The sequence below is a fragment of the Thermobia domestica genome, chromosome 9, assembly GCF_964235325.1.
Source record: "Thermobia domestica chromosome 9, izTheDome1.hap1.1, whole genome shotgun sequence".
NCBI lineage: Eukaryota > Metazoa > Arthropoda > Insecta > Zygentoma > Lepismatidae > Thermobia > Thermobia domestica.
This window is the reverse complement of record NC_137462.1, coordinates 43,120,304-43,144,680: the sequence shown is the minus strand read 5'-3', so window position 1 is coordinate 43,144,680 and position 24,377 is coordinate 43,120,304. Positions and strand designations below refer to the sequence as shown.

Genomic DNA, 24,377 nt, shown 5'->3' with positions numbered 1-24,377 from the left:
TAATATCAGCAAAGAACACAATAGTGGTTCTATTCTTCCCCCCTCCCTTCATTTTTTAGAATTTCATGATAACTTTTGTTAACTCATTTGGTTTTAATACAACATAATGAATATTTTGACACTTTTAAATAACCCTTAGTGTTTTGGATGTAAATTAGTCAAGAATGAGCAATGAGTTTAGCACCGTAATGTGGGATGGATTACTCCACCCACGAACCCGATTTTAAATATATCTTCCACAAAAATATTAGATTTTCAATAGGGGCGTTGTATGATAGTTTTCTAAATACGAAATGAAATCTTTAAAATTTATTATTCGATTTTGGCATAATGTGTTTATTGAAATGTTTACATAATATCCAATGCTTAAAGTTGAAATTAGCCAAATATGAGGATTCTACTAACCTCCCTCCACCCACAGGATAAAGAGAAAATGTTCTATGTTAACTTAAGTGAAAAGAAATCGATCGATTTTGGTCGAATATGTCATACAAAAACTCCCACAGGATTTTTTTTCTAAGGGGATGGGGTAAAGACCGACACACAAGTGAAGTCGCGAATATAGCCTGCACACCTTGATCCACATAACACATACTTCACATAAAATAAATATAATTGATACACATCGCATTATTTTATTATCTACAGTAAATTTATATAAATAAAAACGAAAGTGACTATAATTGTGATCTCATACCTCTTGAATCACCCGACTGACCTCGATCAAATTTTAAACATAGATGAGGTTCGGGCCTGGGAGTGCTTTTATCATTTCACTTTAACGGTGTAACTTAGCGGAGGGGGTAGATATTTAAAAATGATCAAAAATGACCGATATTATTGACGAATCCATAGTTTTCGCGGTCGATGAGATGAACGGTCATGGCCGGTGATTAGGGGGGAAAAGGGGGGCAGTTGCCCCACACTTTTTTGAAGTGACCCACTATTGAATATAGTTTCATTTGGAAATGTAAAATTTTTGTATGTATTACTGGTTCATAAAAAAAATAGTTCCATATAATATTTGCCGTTGCGTGAGTTCGTATTGGTTGTCTTCCTGTGGAGTTAAGAAAGGTACAGGAATTGCGTTGTAATTGCCACAGAAAACGGTCCAAAAATTAACCTATTGGAGCGCAACAATTCCAGCGTACTTTCATTTCTTCTTACAAATATTCGATATGCTAATCAGGGTTTTTGAAACTAATTGAGAAAACATTTCGCAATAAATAAATAAATAAATAAATAAATAAATAAATAAATAAAATAAAAATAAAAAAGTCTTTCACAAGTTATTCTTTAATTACACAAAAATTGATAGTTCCTAAAATGTCTTCTCTTCTTTCTAATAGTATGGAATATTAATTACAAAGAGAGTTGATTTTGAGTTTAACGTCCCTTTCAGCAGCGAGGCTATATGAAACAGGACCTCTAAACCACATGAGCTTCCACCGGGAATCGAACTCAGGTATTCCATTCCAAATGATTAAAAAGAGAGTAATACGAAACAACTTCTACCTTTTCCATTGTTTTGCAGTGTAATATACGAGTGAAGTGGCGTGTTTAGGGGTGTACGAGTGTATATACGATTAAATTTAGTGAATTCGACATAATTCTAAGTTTTAGGTTTATTTTGTAAAACTGCAGTGTGGAGTGTTTCTAAGTTTTGTTAAGTTTTGATGTATTTCAAGAAAGTGAAAACTGCACCTAATGGCAACGAACATTTTTCGGAAGCTGCAAAAATATTTCTTTAAATATCGTAGCATATGCTTGTAGTATTTACTGTCTTTCTAAGAGTAATAACATACATTTAATAGTATGTGTGGAATTAAAGATGTAAGTTGTTCATTAATCCCTGATTTAAATATAATTTTGCAAAATAAACCTCACTATTCATTACCATGATTAATATTATTCTTTCTATTTATTTGTTTTGCAATTTATTAAATAATCTGATCACACAATTTTCCAGATACAATTTTAAGATGTTCATGAGCAAGGAATCAAATCTCTTCTTACACCTTCATTGTTTAAGAATACAAAGGACTAGTATCTACTTGCGTTGCTCTTGTTAATTTATTTAATAAAATATGAAATACGATACACGGTATTTTAATTGAAAAAGATAGTATCCTATTAGTTATACAACCTTTCGTCCAACAAAGTGTTAGAAACAACCAGGAAAACTAACATTGATATACATTGATATATTGTCTTGCCCCTCACTTTTAACCTCCAATCGCCGCCACTGCGAACAGTGACACTTCCGATGCCATTTAAATCCAAAATTCAGCCCTTTATGACCAAAATGAAACTTATTCTCCCTGTGCGAAGAACGGGTATTCTGTTAGTATTTTAAATAATATAGAGAGTGAGTAAGCAAATTTAATGTGTCTTGACGTGTATCGAAGTGCCTGAAACACTTTCGAAAATCCAGAGGGAGCAGGCCAATTGTCCTCGCTTACGCTCCGTTGCGGGAGTTCATGGCTTTTTTTTATGTCACGATATCCAATTGTCTCAATTGCTTGGAGCTGAAATGGACGAACAATAAGAGGATACATCGTTTCTAATTTTATATAACATGTTTTCAGTGAATATTTATTTAAAATATTCAGACTTTTATATAGATTTTTTTTTTTTTTTTTTTTTTTTTTGAGAATAGAGACGTACTATTGTAGTTTGGTACACTGTTGAAATTAATGAGAGAGATTATCCCTCGCTTCAACATTGCACACTATGAATTTCGTACGTAATACCGAAAATATACGAAGTGGATGAAAAATTGTAATAAAAGTTGGCAACACTGTGAAATATTCAAATGTTCACAGATATATATATATATATATATATATATATATATATATATATATATATATATATATATATATATATATATATATATATATATATTTCATTATGTTTCAAAGCTTCAATCTAAATTTTCATTTACATTTATGTGTTAGACGGAACATTATTATGAACTAGACAGTTTAGAAAAAGAAAAGAAAAGAAAAATGTAATTCGTACATCAACATTGTCGTGTCTTTATTCAATTAACACATTATTAGTATAGTGAAAACGGGACTTTCCCGTTCAGTATCATCCTTGGATAAATTGAGATAAAATTAACGGGTCATCATATATCCACTTATGATTTTACTCATATATGTTAGTTGCGTAAGATATTTGCATTGAAGTGACATCAATTCGTAAGTAATCTCTTGCTTACAAACTACAGTAATGTAACCTTTAAGAAAACTGCATTTAACATTTAGGAAATCTTTCACGAAAATTTTAAGTTCTAAAACGAAATTTTCAATTAAACTAAGCATTGTATTTAAGTAATACTATTTGAAGGAAAGGTGGTTCCTACTCTGCTTTTGATAAAAAGAGGTTGCTGGTTCGAACCTCCCTCAGACCATGTGAGAGTGACTTTGTGATGAAAAGCATCATATGCGTAAGTGTTTCCAGCAAACTTCTAGATGTTTCATGTAATCGATTCTTTCATCATCATTTACTTATGTATATTTTCTGTTTTCTTTAGCCTACAGCGTAAAACCGTAGAAGGTTATAAACTTCAAAGTAGTAAGAATAGTGCTATAATAACGTGGTTAATAAAACCACTGGTAGAGTTGTCTGTAACATCCGAAATGAGTTAAACTTATTATAAAGCACACATTTTATAAAGGATAGAACCTAGTGTTAACATAGACTCCGACTCCGAACCATACGACCAGCAGTTATGATTTCAGGGGGTGGTCCGGGGAAGAGTTGAGTTGATTTTGAATTTAACGTCCCGTTCAGCAGCGAGGCTATATGATACGTGGACCTACTGATTAACGTGGACTCCGAACCACTTGAGCTCCCGCCGGGAATCGAACCCGGGTCTCCCGCGCCAAAGGCGCGTAGGGTAACCGTTTAGACACGAAGGAACTCCGGTCCGGGGAAGAATCCTCCAGAGCCACGAAATTCCCTCTGGGACTATATATCCTATCTTATTCATTGTGGATTCCCAGGGTTTTTGTAATACTACTTTTAAGTCCCAGTATATTAAAATTCCCCTCCGAAGAAAATCTGAAATCATTACTGACGAACAGGCTTGAATCTGATGCATGGGGACACGGTGGCTTCATGGTAGAGCGTTTACTTCTGGTGCGTGAGGCCCTTGGTTCGATATCCTGCCAAGTAAGTTTGTGGTAGACAACATCGTGTCCGTGGACTTTCTCGAGGTCCCTTTCCTCTCACATTTTCATTCCACTAATTATTCCCACCGTCATTCATGTACATATCCGTCTCCTTTAGTCTAACTGGCTTAATGCTGAGACATTCAACTGAAAGATTTCGTATTTTGGATTTGGTGCAGTTGGCAAGTGCACAAAACCATCATGCATGATCCAGCATCATAGTATAAGCCGTTCCTCACCAAAAGAGCTAAATTAGAAGAACACGTCACCCAGCCCAGCCATCCGAAATGAGGTACTTAATTAGGTGTCGAGAGCCGATACATGAACCACACTCAATATTGAGACCGAGCAGTTAGTTCTAGTTAAGTTTCGAATTTAAAACTAAATTTTGTGCCTTAAAGGAGGCCTATAACCAGTGGCGTATTTAGGGGGGCTTCCGGGCTTAAGCCCCCCCCGAAATCTTACTTACTATAGTAAAGTATATGAAATATCTTGCAGAATTTTCACATTTTCAGGCAAAGAATCCCCGAAAGTTAGCAAAGCCCTCCCCGAAACAAAATCGTAAATACGCCACTGCCTATAACTCTAAAGTTTAATGAGTCATTTTGCTTTTACCATGAAGTTCTTAATAATAATAATAATAATAATAATAATAATAATAATAATAATAATAATAATAATAATAATAATAATAATAATAATAATAACAACTTAAAATCAATTTTGAAATTTGTGAGTTACGAGGGCTATCCGGAAAGTGGTACCCGTTTGTGCAATAAAGACACAGTAGTACATGTTAACAAATGTACACATTTTTATTGCAAAGAGCATACTTTACACTACTTCTTCACATAACCACCAAGCAAATTGAGGCATTTGTCATACCGTGTGACGAGTTTTCCAGCGTCATAGTCCTCCGCCGCCAGCGTATTGAGATACGTAGTCACGCTTCGTTTAACTTCTTCATCGCTGTCAAATCTTTTTCCCGCCAGAAAGTCTTTAAGCTTCGTAAAGAGATGAAAATTCAACTGTGACGCGCCGATCGTTCCTCACACATTCATCTACTGACTTCAGCAGTTCGTCTGTAATGACAGATGGTCTCCCTGAACGCTCCTCGTCGTGTGTACTTTCCCTCCCCAGGTTGAAGTTGCGACACCAGCACCGAACAGACGACTCGTCCATCACATTGTCTCCATACACCTCCTTTAATTGGCGATGAATTTCACAAGGTCGAAAGTTTCGTGCATTAAGAAATTTAACCACGGTCCTCACTTCACAACTAACGGGGTTCTCAATTCGTTTAATCATTATAAACGAGCACAGACACAACACAGGCACTGCTACCGTCACGCAACCTCGTACAGAGCAGGCAGACAAGCCACTGACGCAGTCTGACCTTGCCCACCGGCTCCCCGAGTCGTCAGCGCTTCATGCGGCGCAAACGGGTACCACTTTCCGGATGGCCCTCGTATATACAGTGCAGTCAGTATATAGAGTGAGTATAAAGTGCACTCTGATGAAGTGCACTCTGGTGAAGTTCAGAACTGATGTTTGAATACTTCACTATTGTTGAAACGCTTCGGTGCAAACCATTTTTTTAGGCGAAAAGAAAAAAGAAATCGCTAGGTGTAAAGTCGGAGCTGTAAGGGGAATGATTGAATAATTGAAATCTTTGAATTTTCTCAACAGTACGAGCAGCTGTCTGTGTGTGGGGGAGGGGAAGGGCACTATTGGATCAGTAGAATTCCAGAGTATGGCACATCGCAGATTATTCAGTGTTTGGCTATACACATCTGCTGTAATTGTTCGTCCTGGATTAAGTTTAGTAATGGAGGTTATCAGCAGCGACTTCAAATGCTCATCAGTTACGCGTAACTTGGATCTGTAAATATTTTTGTGTTTTATTTTGGATTTTTTTCACACAGATTAATAGTTCCGAAAGTGGAAAGAATGCCAGGAGCAAATTTATGCAACTGATCAAACTGTGTGAGGGGAAAACTTGTAAACTTCCAACAATGATGAATTTAAATATTTTTCTTTAAACATTTCGCTATACTACAAATCAATTATTTCCACTTGAAGTTCTGGGTAGTGCTCTCAACGGGTCGGGTCGGGTCGGGTTGAAGACCGACCCGACCCGACCCGTGACCCGAATTGACTGACACGACCCGAACCGTGATCCGACCTAATTGACCTGATCCGACAACCCGACCCGAGCTGATCCGGTTGACCCGACCCGACAACCCGACCCGAGCTGACCCGACAACCCGACCCGAGCTGACCCGATTGACCCGACCCGACAACCCGACCCGAGCTGACCCGACTCACCCGACCCGACAACCCGACCCGAGCTGACCCGATCCGAGTCGGGTCGGGTCGGGTCACGGGTGGGTCGGGTCAACCCCGATCCGTTTGAGCACTATGGTCACGACACTGGGTAAACGCCAAAATGCACTCCCATTGGGAATTAAACCCGGACCACGTGTACCGAAGTCTTACACGTTAATCAGTAGCTAGATCAAGCGGGGGATTTGTATATGCATCTTAATGAATATTTGAAACTTTTGAGGTTTGGTTATTTCTTTTTATAACTGATACCAATGTCCGACGTGGGAGAATTTTTTTTTTCTTGCTTTAGTTCTATGTGACGAAATTTTTCTTCAAGGTTAGTGTTCTCACCTGCTCGGAAGGCAGGGGGTCTTCTCGGAAGGCAGTAGCAAGAGCCAACAACTACAATGATAAGGGTTGAGGAAATAGGAGAACACCTGTGAATTTTTCCAACCCTTCAACTTTCATTCCAAAATAGGTTCTTATGATTCCGGGACCCGCGCCACTTTGATTTTTCCTTCTCGGTAATTAAAACGTATTTTACAGTATATATAGTTGCACGTAAGAAGATACATAATATGAATTTTGTAATTTAAAATTTAAAAATACAGTATGATATTTAATTATAAAGTACTAATTTTATTTCATCACTTTCAGCCCAACAAATGAAATTCAAACAATTCGCTCCCTGGGTGTTGGTCATCAATACTGCGTCTTATTCTTTGTCTTGCAGTCAAGTCTTGGTCCTGCATTTCGTAGTCTTGGTGGTCTTTCATGCTATACAAGAGCCAAGAATGCTCGCCTCATCGGTACAAATGAAGACCAAGTGTGATTTTGATTATGGTCTTTCATACTATATGGAAAGCAAGAAAATACGCTCATCGCTACTTGGTGATAACCAAAACAAGGCCAAGAGCAAGATTACTATGCAATTCGTCTTGCAAGATTACTATCCAATCTTTATCTTGTTCTTGTATCGATGTCCTTGGGCTTGGTGAAATAAAATGAAATATTCAGTTTAAGGTCCCTCGATTCTGCACCGAGGCTAAGGGATATGGTGACCATGAGAAATGAATGAAATGATGGAATGAAGAAAGTGGGAGGAAACAGGAGAACCCCGAGAAAACCCACTACACGGCGTTTCTCCACCACAAAGCCTACTTAGCACAAGCTGGGATCGAACCATGGACACCATGCACCAGAGATGAATTATCTAACACTGAGCCACCGCAGCACTGCTTGGGCTTGGTCGTCCATATCCAATCTTTCTTTTGGCCTTACTTAAACAACTTCTAGTTTTGTTCTAAATCCTGACTCCATATTGGCGTAGATATTAATATTACAGTCGATTGGTAAAATCAATCTTCCATATTTAAAAATTAAAGTACACACAATTACAAAAATAAGCATTTACCATAAAAGCACTAGTTGCAAGTGTTCAAAATAGATTTATGGTTTCTATAAAATCAATTGAAAATTGTTATTTTTAATTAGGCAGCTAGTGAAAAACAGCAGTTTTCGACTCCAGCCGAGTTTAAGCTCAATCTAAATTCAATTGACCAAAGTGAACTAACCCCACTGACCTGACCCGACAACCCGACCCGAGTGACCCGTATGACCCGACCCGACAACCCGACCCAACAACCCGACTCGGACTGACCCGATTGACCCGACCCGACAACCCGATCCGAGTAGTCTGACCCGACAACCCGAACCGACTGACCCGACCCGTAACCCGACCCGTTTGAGAGCACTATTTCTGGGGCAAGGGCTGCTATGCCATCGTTAATAGAATTTTGGAAAATGTTGATATCGTTTGCAATTGCATCAAAATCTCAAAAACAAGGGTCAAAATTTATTCTTGCAGCACTCAAAACTTCAGTTGCAATATCTACCGGAAATGGAGTCTCAATTTGATGTTTGGCATGTAGATTAAAATGCATGAATTTATTATTATTATTATTATTATTATTATTATTATTATTATTATTATTATTATTATTATTATTATTATTATTATTATTATTATTATTATTACAATTGGGATTGAAACAAAACATTTTTGTCAAAAGGACTTAATGTGAGTTTATAAATGAGGTAGAAGCTCGTTTATCCTCGTAATTTTAAATTAAGAACATTCATATGTTTAGTTAAATCTGTACCGAAAGCTAACTTTCATAACCACTCAGTGGCGTATTTAGGGGGGGCTTCCGGGCTTAAGCCGCCCCCCCCCCCGAAATCTTACCTACTATAGTAAAGTATATGAAATATCTTGCAGAATTTTCACATTTTCAGGCAAAGCCCCTCCCGAAAGTTAGCAAAGCCCTCCCCGAAACAAAATCGTAAGTATGCCACTGTAACTACTCATTGTTGTGTAACTTAACCAAGGAGCGAATCTTTTCATTCATGAAAATTTTGATTATCGTTCGGAGCTCAAAAAATTGCGTTAGAACTTAAGCCAGCATTGCAGTATAATATGGTAAGTCATGTTCTTCAATCTCTTTAGTAAATTCGCGGAATTGACAATGATTTGAGCGCGCCTGATCGAGGGATGAATTCATGGGGTAGCCCGGGGGAATCTCCCCCCTCCCGAAGAAAATTCATTCCCCCCCGGAGAAACTCAAAAACTTTCAGTCACAAAATGTAGAAACTACTTCACCCAATTATTTGCTTTTCTTTCCGTGCACGTGCAGACGAAATCCGATCTCTCAATATACATATAAATGACGCAGAACCATTCTATATAAATATTAAACATGTAACATCTAAGATAGAATACCAAATAGTCAATAAAACTTGTATTTTTAACTTTATGACCGAGTTTGGCAGAAAATGAAATTGTTAACTGTTGAAGAAAGGTTTGTATTTTAGTAAGTACTATACTCTCGCCCTATATTATATATTAGTAGGTAGCACTAGCACAGATTGAGATAGGAAAGGAAAGATAGGAAAGATCTTTCGATTATTCCATATGATCTCTAATGTCAGCAGACTTCAGTTCTTGAAAATGTACAGTTCTTGCATTATTTGAAATAGAGCGCCTAAATCCCATTTCTCGCATCGGAAGTAACAGACGTAAATGTGTTTTACAATTGTTAGAGTAAACACACCTTTCTTTAATTAAAAATAAGTCAGTTAAAGGGTGAGATTCAGAGGGCGTAATTTAGAGGGATCAGGGAGGAACAGTTATCCCTCATGGGTTAGAGATTTATATAGAATTTATCAATATAATAGTAGTATATAAGTGAAAAATAGAGCTCCTCCGTGGCTAAGTACGCGCCTTTGGCGTGGGAGACCCGGGTTCGATTCCCGGCGGGAGCTCATGTGGTTCGGATTCCACGTTAATCAGTAGGTCCACGTCTCATATAGACTCGCTGCTGAAAGGGACGCTAAACTAAAATCAACTCAACTCAACAATAAGTGAAAGATTGCTATTGAAGGTGATGAAGATCCTGCTCAGTGCCGTGTCATGTGGGAGGGGCAAGCGGGGCGACGGCCCTAGACGCCGAAGTAAGGGGCGCAAAATTCGGGAGGGAAAAAGAAAAGAAAAGAAGGAAAAAAAAAGAGGAATGAAACACATGTGCACATGTGGGCATGTGCACATATATAAAATGAAAGGAAAAAATTAATAAAAAGTGCTCAAAATCAAGGAAAAGTAGGGCCTACTTTTTAAAATTTTCTCACCTTTCGCGCCTGTTCTGTCTACCTCACTCATATATACGGGAGTACCCTCGTATACTCTCGCACCAAGCGCTGATTTTCCACGTCACGGCACTAATCCTACTGAAGATTTCGTAAACTAAACTATTGCAGTGCAGAAACCAAGGCTAATATGCTTGATTTAGAATCAGAAGTGTGAGAAAGAATGATAACTTTTTGTTAAGGTTTTCCTATCTATGTTTGTTTTAGGGCAAAAAATATTTGAGTTAATTTAAATATTTTTAAAAACTTCTACATTAGTCACAATCAGTAACTTCTGATTATAGGAAATAATAACAAAAATAGGTACTGTAAGTAGCAGTTAAAGTTTAGTCTAAAATATTTTTGCCAGTCTTTATTTAATGTTCTAGATAAAATTAAATTATTGTTTGTTTTTTTTTTAAATTATAACCTCACATTGAATATTTAGTCTCAATATTAGGTAAGATGTGCATGTGAATGAAATTGTTAAATATGCTGCTTTCTTGAAGCAACCTTTCCTCCCCCTCCGAGGAGTTGACATTCCCCGCCCCCCCCCCCCGGGTGAAAATGTCTGAATTCAACACTGGCCTGATCTGATATAATTAACAGCGGACATGACTGGCTTTAAAACTTCTAACATATTCAAGCATTTTTCGCGCAAAGACTATTGATGAATGATGGAATCAGGGACACGCCCCCGGGGAGTGCATCTTGGTCCGGATTCGGATCCCCACACACTTTGTAACTCGACAAACATTTGCACACTTTCTTTAATAAAACTATATTCGTTCAACAGAGAAATGATTAATGTAGAATGGAGATTTGATAAACAGGGCCGTGCCGTGGGGGGGGCGAGCGGGGCGAAGGCCTCGGGTGCCGAAGTAAGGGGGCGAAAAGTTCGGAAGAAAAAAAGGAAAGAAGGAAAAATTGCTTGGAATATACGTATGGGGGCGCCGTCGTATACTCTCGCCCCGGGCGCTGATTTTCCACGGCACGGCCCTGTTGATCATACACATTATCTGTACTCTTTCTCAGCGGCGTAAATCTGTCTTTAACATGGAGAAGGGGCTGGTAAAGCCATTTCTATAATCTTTTTTTTTTTTTTTTTGCTTTGTTCAAAATATTTACGAAGTTGAAAAGCAATGCTGTGGAAGATCAGGGGAGAGCAGAGTTGTGATCATCATTGGGAGGCGGGCAGATTTGAGGTTTATTTTTGGGGGGGCATCAATTTCATCTCACTTTCCTTTGTGGTAATCGCACACAAATCATCACATTTCTTTAAAAAAAATCAAATCGGATTATTGGAGAGGACAGTCCACTAGTTTCAAAATTGGAGGGAAAATGTTCCCCTCGGAATTTACACGAGGGCTCTTTCTTCTCTTTTAAATTGTTTAGTCAGGTGGCAGAACTTCAGTTACTTACCCATCTTTTCGAGTTCAGAATAACATCGATTCAGTATTGTATTTTGTAGTATTGGACCGCCCCAAACTTAACTTCTTTCCCAACAAAAATTTGGGGTGCACATCTGGACGCAATGTATCAATACAATTAATGGTTTTTAACCACCATCATTTTCTGCGACCTTTGATAACGACAGTAACGATACCTATATTTTTTCCACACAGTTTGTATCACCATCAGCAATGGAACATTTTATTTTTTCCATTCAATACTGTTTTTCTTAACAGTATTTTTAACTCCTTTAAAAATACCTTCTCCCGTGGTCGTGCCGTGAACACTATGAATCAGGCCCGTAGCCAGCCCGAAAATGTAGGGGAGGGGAGATCGAAAAAAAAAGTTCATCCCATATTATAATTCATTTGCATGCCTACCATGAACATTTTAGAGGGGGGCCAGTAAAAATTTAGGGGGGCGGCTCCCCATAGACCCCCCTGGATACGGACCTGCTACGAATGTTAACCTATATTCATTACAAGAAAGATAAGAGATGATTTATATATATATATATATATATATATATATATATATATATATATATATATATATATATATATATATATAAAGTATAAATTAATTCCGTTCTGCTATTACTTTATGCAAAATCTCTTCTTTCGCCAAAAAAAAAAAAAAATATCGAAGGAATTTAAAAGGAGACATAATTTTCCCGGCTGAATTGCAGTTAGTCATACGGTAGCTGGAAGTCAGTCCACATGAAAGAACATAAGCTACACAGTTCTGCTTAATAAATTGGTTAAAATTGATTACTTTCGTACCATTTCAAATTTTGTTGTTGGCATATACTTTAACATATATTTTTTTAATTGTAGGAACACAAACAATGTCTTACTATTTATTGGTGATTGGACTTCTTGTAATCGCAGCCACCATAATTATGAAGTTTCTAAAAAAAGAGGCCACGTCCAATATACCAGGTAATAATGCCTACAACTATTGAAACAAAAGTCGAATCAATGGAGAATGAGCATGGATTTCTACTTTTGTGAAAACTTCTCTTTGGTTTCCACTTTATATCTGCTCAAAAAAACTTATTTTCTCGTCTCATAAGTAGTATCTTTAGGGTTTTCATTTAATATTATTATGTAAGTCAAATTCTTCAATAAACCCATTTAAGTGGGTTAAATTGAATTAAGTTTGTTTAAGTTAGTGGCGTGCATTCAACCCAAAACAAGTAAATTAGTTCTTCAGTAAGGATTTTGTTTTCTCAGATGCACTGTTGTTAAGTGCTCCATTTCTTTCCCTTGTTTCAGATGAAGCATGAGTTTTATTTTTTACCAGATTTATATACATATCTAAATGAATAATTAGCGGTCTTACTTTACAGTAGTCTTGGGTTTGAATTCTGAAGCCATACTGATTGAGATTTTTTCAATTTCTTTTTTAACCAGTTTTATCAATTACATATTTTAATTGTAGGCACTGCTGCTTCTTTCCGAACTTTCTCTTCACTTCCTGCCATTAATCTTTTTCAGTATACATACAGGAGCGTCATTTCAGAGTTTGCTTCAAGGGGGGGAAAACCCCTTGATATAAGTAAAATTTCGCGTTTTCACTCATTTACTACTATTCTATCGATACAATCTATATAAATCTCAAACTCAGGAGAGGAAATTGCTCCTTCCTGCCCCCCTAAATGATGCTCATGTATACATGACTTCATAGTTGGATCAGGATCTGGAAGTCACTAACACACACACACACACACACACACACAAAGCACCAAGAAGGAATGGAAGGAATGAAATGAAACTTCACGGCTTGCAAAGCTATACGACTTTATTGTAATGATTCGAATATCAGATTAACTTGACAGCAAGTTTGGTTATACGAGCGTAATATAGGTTGCATATACGTAAGTTCTAGCATTCTCTCGGGCACAGATACATACGTTGATATGATTTGGAAGTGAGTAAGTGAGTCATAGAGTCGTTGCCTGAGGCAGATCAGTCCATAGCCGGTGGAACTGCGTCTCGACATCTTGCAGATTCACAGTGGCGCAGAGTTGACGTCCGATCTGGTCCCAAATTTATTTAGTTGGGGAGAAATTTCGTAACTGCTAGCCAGGGAAGAACAGCAACATGACGTACATAGTAAATAGACATGCGCGCTGTGTGTAGCCGAGCTTTGAAAGGTTGTACCAGCTTGCCCTCGCAGAAAGAATAACACATGCGGACCCAGAACCTCACTCACGTATAGCTATGCCGTTAAGGTTCCGCAAATAACTACGAGAGGTGACCGAAAATCATACACAATGGCTCCTCATACCATGATGCCAGGAGTAACGTTGGAGTGCCGTTCCAAAATATTGGCTAGATGTGACCTTTCTACCCGGTGTCGCCACACACACATGGCCATTTGTCGTAATGCAGAATCGAGACCCATCACTGAACACGATCCGTTGCTATTCATGAGGATTCCATGCTACGCAAGTACGACACCGCTTCACACGTTGTCGTTTATGCACTGGTGTTAATGGCAACCTATGAAGAGAACGATGCATCCTCAATTCAACTAATGCCAGTCGTTGGGACACGGTGTGGGATGACGCAGGGTGTTGTAGAGAGTCCACCACTTGTGTCCGGGTGGCAGGCGCAGACGGCTCAGGGTCGCATAATGCTTCACGCACAATACGACGATTCTCCCGCGCTGTGGTCTGTCGTAGACCGGAACTTTGACGTCGTGTGTTGGTGCCTTCACGTATCCATTGGCCCCAATATTGGGCCACAGTGACATCGGAATGTCTCACTTGTCTGGCAATCGCAAGAAATGTTCAGCTGGTCTCGTACAACCCCACGTTATCAAATGCTGGTAATGCAATGTGGTAATGTGGCGACAAGCCATTGTGTGTCTCTTGATTTTGCTGCACTGTGCTAACACACTCTCTCACTCTTCACAACTAACTAACACGACCAGGGATAAACTCCTTACTGCTGATGTTACTGCCCTCTGACCATTCGCAATGTTTCCAATCTTATAAACTCTAATCGTTTACACACACTGTATAACGCAACACATCTACTGAATTGCAGTTGAATTGGACGATTCCTTCTGAGTGTATTTTTTTATTATTCCAGTGAGTGTAGCAACGATAACGTTTCGTTTCCTTTGCTAAATAGCAACAAACTAAATATTCCAGTTGTATCAACAGAATTTCTTATATTGAATATTTTCTCGGATCTCAACTCCATATACTGTATACATTTTCTTTGTACTGTAGGTCCTCCATACCTTGGTGGAATAGGATCACTAGTCGTCTTTGCCAGGTACCTTTGGTTGGGAATTCCAGAAGCGACTGCGTATTATTTAAATAAATATGGTGATACCGTAAAAGTATGGATAGCAGGTGAAGAAACTTTAATAACAAGCAAGTAAGTTGTTACTTTCAGATTTAAGTAGTTAAAGAATGAACTATTAAACTTGAATTCTTCGCATATTTTCTGATCTGAATGTGCCTCCAATGCGATTCGAATTGGTAAAAAGATTAGCAAATTATCTCGACACAATTAGAACTTAAGTTTGCATAGGTCGTACGTACAATACATGTATTTTCGTTTCATTCAACTTTATCGTTCCATCATTTACATTATTATTCTTTATTTGCACTTAAAATGACCTTCTGTGGCATAAAATATTAACTCAGAGATATCAAACATAAGGTTCCGTTCAAACTCAACTTAATTTATCCAATCATATGCCTACAGTACTGAATTTAGACTATCTTTACCGTAAAGATTAAGAAAAAGATAATAAATTGTTTCATAATAATTTTCCAGGCCAACAATCGTTCACCATGTACTTAAAGTAAATGGTTTTCGCTACACAGCTCGCTTTGGAAACAATACTGGGTTACAACATCTTGGCATGTACCACAATGGCATAATATGGAACAATGATGTAAAATTATGGAAGATCTTGAGATCTTATTTCCAGAAAGGTTAGGCATTTCTCTACTTCTCTGTAGATCAATGAAGCTATATAGTTTGACTGAATGATTTAAACTTTAAACTTCTGCTAAAGTTTTCAATAGTGGTCAGTCAGTAGTTGAAGTGACATCGTTAACCATCAGTAATCGTTTCCTAAGCTTAATGTTCTGACTTGTTGTAAACTTCCAAGTTTTAAGAAAAGAATGCAACAAACAACATTTATATTTTAGAAACATCTCAAAAAAAATTGTCTTGATTTTTTTTTCAACATTTGTGCGAGCAATTTCACACCCTTCAAAAAAATTATAACTATTGAACCGCCTGCCTAAAATGTTTGACCTGGATCGGCCCCTGGCATCGACAGGACTCTTCTTTTAAATTCAAAATTATTCTTTTCACGTTGTCTGGACTTCTGTGTTTACAATTATAAGAAAATTAGTGTTGACCACGAGACGAGACTAGATCAAAAGAAGGTTTTGAAAATGGAAATGAGATTGGAAAGAATCATTAAATACTAGATACGAGAGACAAGACGAAAGTGCCTACTAAACGAGAACAAGACGAAAAAGCATATGGGCATATATGTGGTTCCTTGTTTTAATCCACTTAAAAGCCGTGTTGGATCACTCTGTTATTGTAAATGCGATGTTTAAGTAAACGTACCACTCCTGTTCTTCCATATTTAGATCGCTGATATGCTCAAGCAAAATCTTAGGAAAACAAAATCATTTTCTACATATTTATTTCTGTTAGGCTAATGATAGTGAGGAGTAAAACATTTAGTATATTAGTCCTCACTTACTGTTTCTTTCTATAGATTTTTCACGTCAAAAATGATACAAAAATGTCAGGAGTAGAGATACTTTTTAGGGTTCTGTCAAAATTACTGCTCTAAGTGGTCATATTTGTTCCATACCGTCAACTCATCCGATGTCACTTTAAGTACTGCTCCCCACTATACGAAATCAGTAGAAAATAAAGGGTGAATTTGCTCTCCTTCTAATTAAAAATATGTTTCACGATACCTTATGTAAATAAATTACTATATATTTTTTTTAATATTGCTTACATTTCTCTGAAATTTTTCAATAATGCTAACTGTTTGGTTTTTAAAATTGCTCGACAGTGACAAAATACACTATTCCACCCCTCACCTGCCTTCGTGATGTGGGAAATATGTTCGGTAGTTTTCATTTTTTTAAAAAATCGATTTTGATAGAATATGGTGGATATACTTCTCGAAGCTTTTCCACAATTTCTACTGTTTGGAATTAAGATCAGTCAATAAAGAGTGAGTGAATTTATTCCTCCCCGGCCTCCTTTCATATTACAAAATATGTTCAGGAAATGTTCTTAAAAGTTCTCCGATTTTTATGAAACATAGGGAAATTGGTAAAGGGTGAGGTGATGAAAATATCCAATAATAATAATAATAATAATAATAATAATAATAATAATAATAATAATAATAATAATAATAATAATAATAATAATAATAATAATAATAAGAAGAAGAAGAAGAAGAAGAAGAAGAAGAAAACAACTATAGCTCATTTCTACAACGTACCACATCATTAGTGATAGAACAAACATCAAAATTTCACAAATAAAGTAATCAAAACAACAACTACAGAGTTGGTCATTCTGAAGGATAGAAAAACACTGTCTTTAAGGATTTGTCCATCATATTGCAAGTTTGCCACTGTTCTTTTGAACGAACACAGGAAATATAATAGTGAACAAAAACTGAGTTCGATATTTCAACCGATTTAATTCTTTCATGGTCTATACATACTGAAAAAAGACATTTTTGATGCTTGTGCATCTGTTTGCCAGTCGTCTATTGTTTGTTCAACTTTTGATAAGTAAACATTCCTAGTTGCCAAATGTTGAGACCTTCATGAGACTCCATCGAGTAATTTTTCGACTTTCAGCTCTGTCGCCAAGAATAAATGTAATAATACACTCATAGCAATAATCAAAAATCCAATTTACCCGAAAACAACTCCAAATAATTTTATTTATTTTTAAAAAAGTAATCTTTCATATTGATAGTGTAGTTGACAGGAGCTACCAATATTGAAATTAGATTATTTATTTTCATGTATAATCTCTAATAGAGATGAGTGAACAGTTTTTCAAACGTGTTTATGATTTCACAATCATTGTTAGTAGCCTAGTACAAAACTTTTGATATATTACGCTCTGTAGATAACTAAACATTATCTTTTTGTCGTGTATGCGTATGTAATTTTTTCATATTCTCATGTAACATATTTTTGTGTTTTTAATGTAATGATTTGTTAGGTTAGGTAGTAGAACAGTCTACGCTGAACCTCGCTTCATAAATAGACATTTTCAATTGAATTAAATTTTTAATTATTTTCTTGTTATATACTTTTCACTCTGTTCCAATTTTTTTATGGTCTCTGTTATAATTTTTATAGTTTCTTTTCTGTTTTAAATGTCTTATTCTTTGATACTTTGGTTTGGACTACACTTTTTTAAAAAGTTCTTTTTTGACTTTATAAAGTTTTAAGTTATATAATAGCCCTGAGTTCGTTATATTAAAATTATGGAAATATTCCAAAATAATTCATATACCAACTGTACAAATGACAATACAAGAAATCGAATTTATTCGAACTACTGTATTTTTTGTGGATTTTCTGCAATTAACTTATTATTTTTATAGTTAATCTTCTTTATAAACCAACTTACATACATACTTCTCATATTATATATAGAACTAACCAAAAAGAACAAGTTTCTACATGTTTGGCCAAAAAAAGGAAATGATACCATACTATATCCACCATAGGAAATGATATCATAAGATACAGACCATTATCCTTAATAACATGTACATATTTCTACAAGTTGTCGTTACAACTTCTTAATGTGCAGCTTGTGTGCGGCTACTGGTTAATGGTTATATCATAACGGGGATAAATAGTCACTGCTGGCACCCCCACTAATTCATATTCATTCATTATTCATTTGTTTCTTTTTTTAAAAAAAAAATATCTTTTGTTTATTAATTTAATTTATGTTCGTAAATTTTCTATCTTCCAGCACTTAACGCCACCACGCTGTCAGAAGCAGTAAGTGTGTCCGTTGATGCTTCGAAACGTCTTCTTCAGAAAATTGCAGAACTTAGATCACGAACAGATGATAGCAGTATTGAAGCGCTTAACTTCATCAGACGTATTACTTTAGCAGTGACTAATAGTTTGATGCTACGAGTCAACATCTCAGATGGTAAAAGTATATTGTAAAAATATTTTTTATATGACTTTCACGAATATCACGTCTTTTTTAATTTATTCGTCAAACTCTTTGATAAATAAAACACGTTTCAAACATGTAGACTTTTTTTAGAAAAGAAAAAAGATAATCAAAAAATTATTTAATATAACTGTTAGCATTAAAATTTTCTATAGAAATCAAAGATAATCAATAAAATAGCAGAACGTTATTTCTATCCAAATTAAGGAGCAATTATAGTTTATGGCACACACGATCCAACGTTCTGATTCACTGCTCCGATTGTAAGTGATTCAGTACGTGAAGAATCATCATGGAAGTAAATTACAGTAATTGAAGAAGTGAATCGGAATAACATAATATAATAGACAAATTTACAAAATACATATATCCTCCAGAATATAGATTTATTTTCGAAACTAGTTATATAGAAAACGAAAGTAAATGAACCCAAACTTAACCATAAGTTTAATATTAAAAGCTAATGTTCCAAGAATCATTCTAATGTCCATACCATAAGCCTATATTGTAATCAACCTAATTAACATTTACACTAACAATAATTCAATTTATTCCAACGAGAACAAATCTATAATAATTTTGGCTAATTAAAAATACAAATTCAGGAATATGTGTTAATTACAAATTCGAATTTGCTTCGCATTTACCATTTTTCTAAATACCAACATGCAAGCAAAAATCCTATCGCAAGTGAATTCGATACATTACAAAAATCCATGATTTGGATATCCTATTTCATGAATAAATGTGCTCTTACTTCTATGTTACGTATTTTCTTCATTCCAAAATATTTTTTTTTTTGGTAAATCAATGTAATTGGTCAATTGCACACATACATCGCACTAAAATAATTAAAAAGAAACTATTTATTTCACATGTTGCTGGCTATACACAAAATAGGAGCAAATGAACTGATTAACGAATTATATACGAACTTATATGATAACTAGAACCGGAACTGTTTAAATCATAAAAAAAAGAACTGCCAAAGAACTATAAATTGAACAAATAGAGCCATGGGTACCATAAATTATAGTGTAACACAAATTAATAATAAATAATGTTAATAAAATAAGGTTTCTGGAAGGAAATAAGTTTTTTGAAACATTAAATTTTAATTGTTGTCTTTCCAGATGAGGATCTTGTTCAGAAAATTGTTGACTACTTCAAGGCTTGGGAGTACTTTCTAATTCGCCCCCCATTGCTTTATTCGTGCTCACATGCATTTATAAAACACAAGGAATCAGTGTAAGTTACAATTACATTACATTGAAGAGAGAAATGAAAGTAATCATGTCGTGCTTTAATGTTCCTTTTAGAGATACTTATAAGGATAAACTTGCTCTGGATTCGTTAATTACTTGGCTTTGTACTAATTAAAATGATCAATCATTCAAGATGTATCTTTGGTTAGTTTATAACTTGTTTATAGGTTACGTTAACATTTACTTATCGTGAATACGGAAATATTATCAGTATCCATATATTGTAAATGTGTAGTTCTTCTCCTCCAGGATTTCTTTTTCATGTCCATTTCTTACACCACTAGGTGTAACGATATGACCACAGACATAAATCCAACCAGCCTGTATTAAACTTTATTTGTATCAAATTATTGAAAATGTTTTTTAGTAGTTATAGCACATGTTATAACTGAAGTGGCACACACATGGGTCCAAGATTGCCTGTTTTCTAGTTATATGTTTGAATACTTAATTTGTTATAATAGCATCCGGGCACTGGCGTTTGTTATATTTTACTTGAACTAAATATTATTTAAAAAATCGTAACAAACAATATAAAGTCTAAAATGAATTTGTTTATTTTAAAAATATAAAATATGTGTTAAAGGTGAATAAAACTCTTGCTACTTATCTGTCCACCACCTTAACCAAGATCTTTCTCCAAATATTTACGGGTTTTAAAATTTTAAAATCACAGCACTAAGACATACCGTGTAACGTGGGTTCCTGTCACCACGGCATGGCGCGTCCTCAGGTTGCGGATCGAGGAGAAGGCCTCTAGATATAGAGGTTAGCTGCGAATATACTGAATAAGCAGTCGCGGACAGCCGACTAGGAGTGGTCCTCCAGCTTGGGGGTTTGGGTAGGGCTAACAACCTTATCCTGTAAAAAAAAAAAAAAAAAAGCATTTGTTCAGAAATATTCACAAAAGCCTCGGACAAGGACTGATAACTTGGCACGATCTCAGCAAAAGAAAATGGACATGAGCTTTGGAACATGGAATATTAGGAGTCTTTATAGGGCAGGTGCGTTAAAATCCGTAACGAGTGAGTTAGAGAAATACAGGATGGAAGTAGTAGGAGTTCAGGAAGTTAGGTGGGAAGGAAATGGATCTGAGAATTCCGGAAATTTTACGTTCTTTTACGGGCAAGCAAACAAAAATCACCAGTTAGGAACAGGGTTTTTCGTTCATAAACGTATATTACCAGCAATTAAATGGGTTGAATTTGTCACTGACAGACTTTCTTTTATTACTCTTAAGGGACGGTGGTGTGATATTATTGTTTTAAATGTACATGCCCCAACTGAAGATAAGGATGACGATATAAAAGACAGTTTTTACGAAGAAGTGGAACGGATATTTGACCAACTCCCGCGATACCATATGAAAATTCTATTAGGGGATTTCAATGCGAAGGTAGGACGAGAGGATATTTTCAAACCGATTATAGGGAACGAAAGTCTGCATAAGGAAAGTAATGACAACGGTGTTAGACTCGTAAATTTTGCAACGTCCAAAAACCTAAACGTGAAGAGTACAAAATTCCCACATCGCGACATTCATAAATACACTTGGACATCACCAGACGGGAAAACACATAATCAAATTGATCACGTTTTAGTAGATAGAAGAAGGCAATCTAGCATAATTGATGTCCGGTCGTTTAGAGGGGCTGGTTGTGACACCGATCACTACCTGGTAGCAGCGATAATACGAGAGAGGTTATCGTTGAATAAAGGTAATATTCATTGTCCGAAAACGGAGAGATTCAATTTAAAGAAATTAGAAGAGAGCCAGGTAAGAGAGAAATACCAGATTGAAGTTTCGAATAGATTCTCGGCTTTAGAAGATTCGGAGTGCACTAGTGTTGAGGATACCTGGATTGAAATTAGAGATAGCATTAAAATTTCAGCAAAAGAAAACTTGGGACACGCGGAAATACGTAGGTCCATGGTTCGACCAGGAATGCATAAAACTAGCAGAGAAGGGAAAACAGGCAAAATTACGCTGGCTACAACATCCGAATGAAATAACTACACAAAATTTCGCAGATATCAGGCGGGAAACTTCCAAAACTTTTAAAACAAAGAAACGCGATTTTCTGAGAGCTAAAATTAAGGAACTTGAAGATAATAGTAAAAATAAAAACATCCGAGACAAGTATAAGGGAATCAACGAATTTAAGAAAGGCTATCAACCTCGTGCTTATATATTAAAGAAATCTGACGGTACAGTTCTCACTGACACGGATAGCATCTTAAATGGATGGAAAGATTTCTTTGACGATTTGCTTAACACGCAACCGAACACTAGTGTGCGTGGAGAAAAGGAGATACACACCGCAGAACCGTATATTCCAGAACCCAACCGAATAGAAGTAGAAACTGCAATAAAGAAATTAAAGAAACACAAATCTCCGGGTGTATATGAAATTCTGGCTGAGTTAATTTTAGCTGGAGGCGAAAAATTGTGGAACAAGATACACAAACTCATTCTCCTTATCTGGAACAAGGAAGAATTGCCACAAGAGTGGAAAGAATCAATCATTGTTCCAATTCACAAGAAAGGCGACAAAACTGACTGTAATAATTATCGAGGCATTTCTCTTCTGTCAACATCCTATAAAATCCTTTCAAATATTCTATTAGCAAGACTGACCCCATACGCAGATGAAATTATTGGAGATTATCAATGCGGATTTAGACGGAATCAATCAACTATCGACCAAATATTTACCATCCGCCAAATACTCGAAAAAAAGTGGGAATACAATACCCCGGTACATAAACTATTTATTGATTTTAGAAAGGCGTACGACTCGGTTAGGAGAGAAACATTATACAACAGTAGGGATGGGATGGGGATTCTGCGCCACTTCATCATTTCCAATAACAATCTCGCACACCATCAATAATAATAGCGCACCCCTAATAACAATAGCGCATCCCCCTACCTCCAAATAACTTCTAAACTACCCCTAATAATTTCTACCGCACTCCCTACTTCCCAAATAACTTCTATCACCATATCAAATAACTTCTATCTTACTCATAATAACTTCTAATGCATTCTATCACTAAATCTAGTTACAAAAACAAAAAAATCACTAAATCTAGTTATAAAAATCACTAAATTTAGTAAAATTAAATTAAAAACACTTTTATGATAATTACCATAAAAGTTAACTAAATTCTACATAATTACATAATACTTACAAATTAGTATATTGATAGTTACAAGTTCGGATACTGATAATGGAATCTTCTGCTAACTTCATTCTCAATAGGAAACAATGACTTCTTAAACTCTGTTCACTGATCATAATTCAAACTGAATAGAAAGCCGTTAATATCAAAAACTACTTGAACTTCAGTCTGCACATTTTTAACAATTACATTGAAATTATTAGTAAGTATAAATTTCTTTTGAGGATCCATTCTATTCACTCCATTTTTACTTCTGACAACATATTTTTGATCATTTTTATTATTTTTTGGATTCACATACAGAACTCAACAGTTGGATAATTATCTTTTAAACCAGTGTATTTGATTTTTATTCCATCTTTAACGATCTCATCAATCACTTTATCTGTTAAGTGTTTTGTAAATCTAGGTGGAAGAAATACCTTAAACTCCTCACATTCAACTAAAATGCTCTTTCCAAACTTAGTTTTAATCTTTTCCATTTTCACAATCTTATATTCTGTATTTAATTCTAATTCTCTTAATCCAATAACCTGTTTTTGTTCAAGACTTCCAAGTTTATTTAAAAGTTCAATATGACTCGCCATCGTATTTATTACATTAAAACTTTTTAAAAATCAGTTTCTAATAGCCTCGAATTTCGTTAAGTATGTCATTGATTCTGTTAACAATATCTCTTACATTTTCATCTGTTAATTCGCCATTCATGAGCTTAATTACATTAAGCTCATCTTTAAACATCCCAATTCGATTCACCATATTTTTATAATATTCTTTCTTTGAAGCTATATTAAACCGTGTTGATAGGCCAGTGATAACAGCAGAAGCCGAAGCAAATGCAGTTGTAATAATTGAATACACTGTAACAGGAATAAATACATTGATGAACCCTGTAGAAGCTGATAATAGAATTGATAACGTAATAAGAGTAATATAAACACATTTTATTCTCTTAAACTTTCTTTTGTTTTTCATTAATAACTTCTCAAGATTTAATATAGTATCTTCAATTAACACAATTAAATTCTCACGTGGAATGTTATCTG

General features: G+C 35.7%; 1 protein-coding gene across 1 annotated transcript in view; it reads left to right on the top strand.

The window, feature by feature from the left end:
• Window positions 1–3,116: 3,116 nt before the first annotated feature.
• Window positions 3,117–24,377, top strand: part of LOC145694613 (aromatase-like) — a 57,118-nt gene continuing 35,857 nt past the window's right edge. Inside the window, exons 1-6 of the mRNA XM_081771006.1 lie at window positions 3,117–3,206; window positions 12,479–12,583; window positions 14,887–15,037; window positions 15,443–15,603; window positions 18,668–18,853; window positions 20,014–20,128. Coding sequence (XP_081627132.1) covers window positions 12,490–12,583; window positions 14,887–15,037; window positions 15,443–15,603; window positions 18,668–18,853; window positions 20,014–20,128 — 707 coding nt within the window. The 5' untranslated portion in view covers window positions 3,117–3,206; window positions 12,479–12,489. The remainder of the gene's footprint in view (window positions 3,207–12,478; window positions 12,584–14,886; window positions 15,038–15,442; window positions 15,604–18,667; window positions 18,854–20,013; window positions 20,129–24,377) is intronic.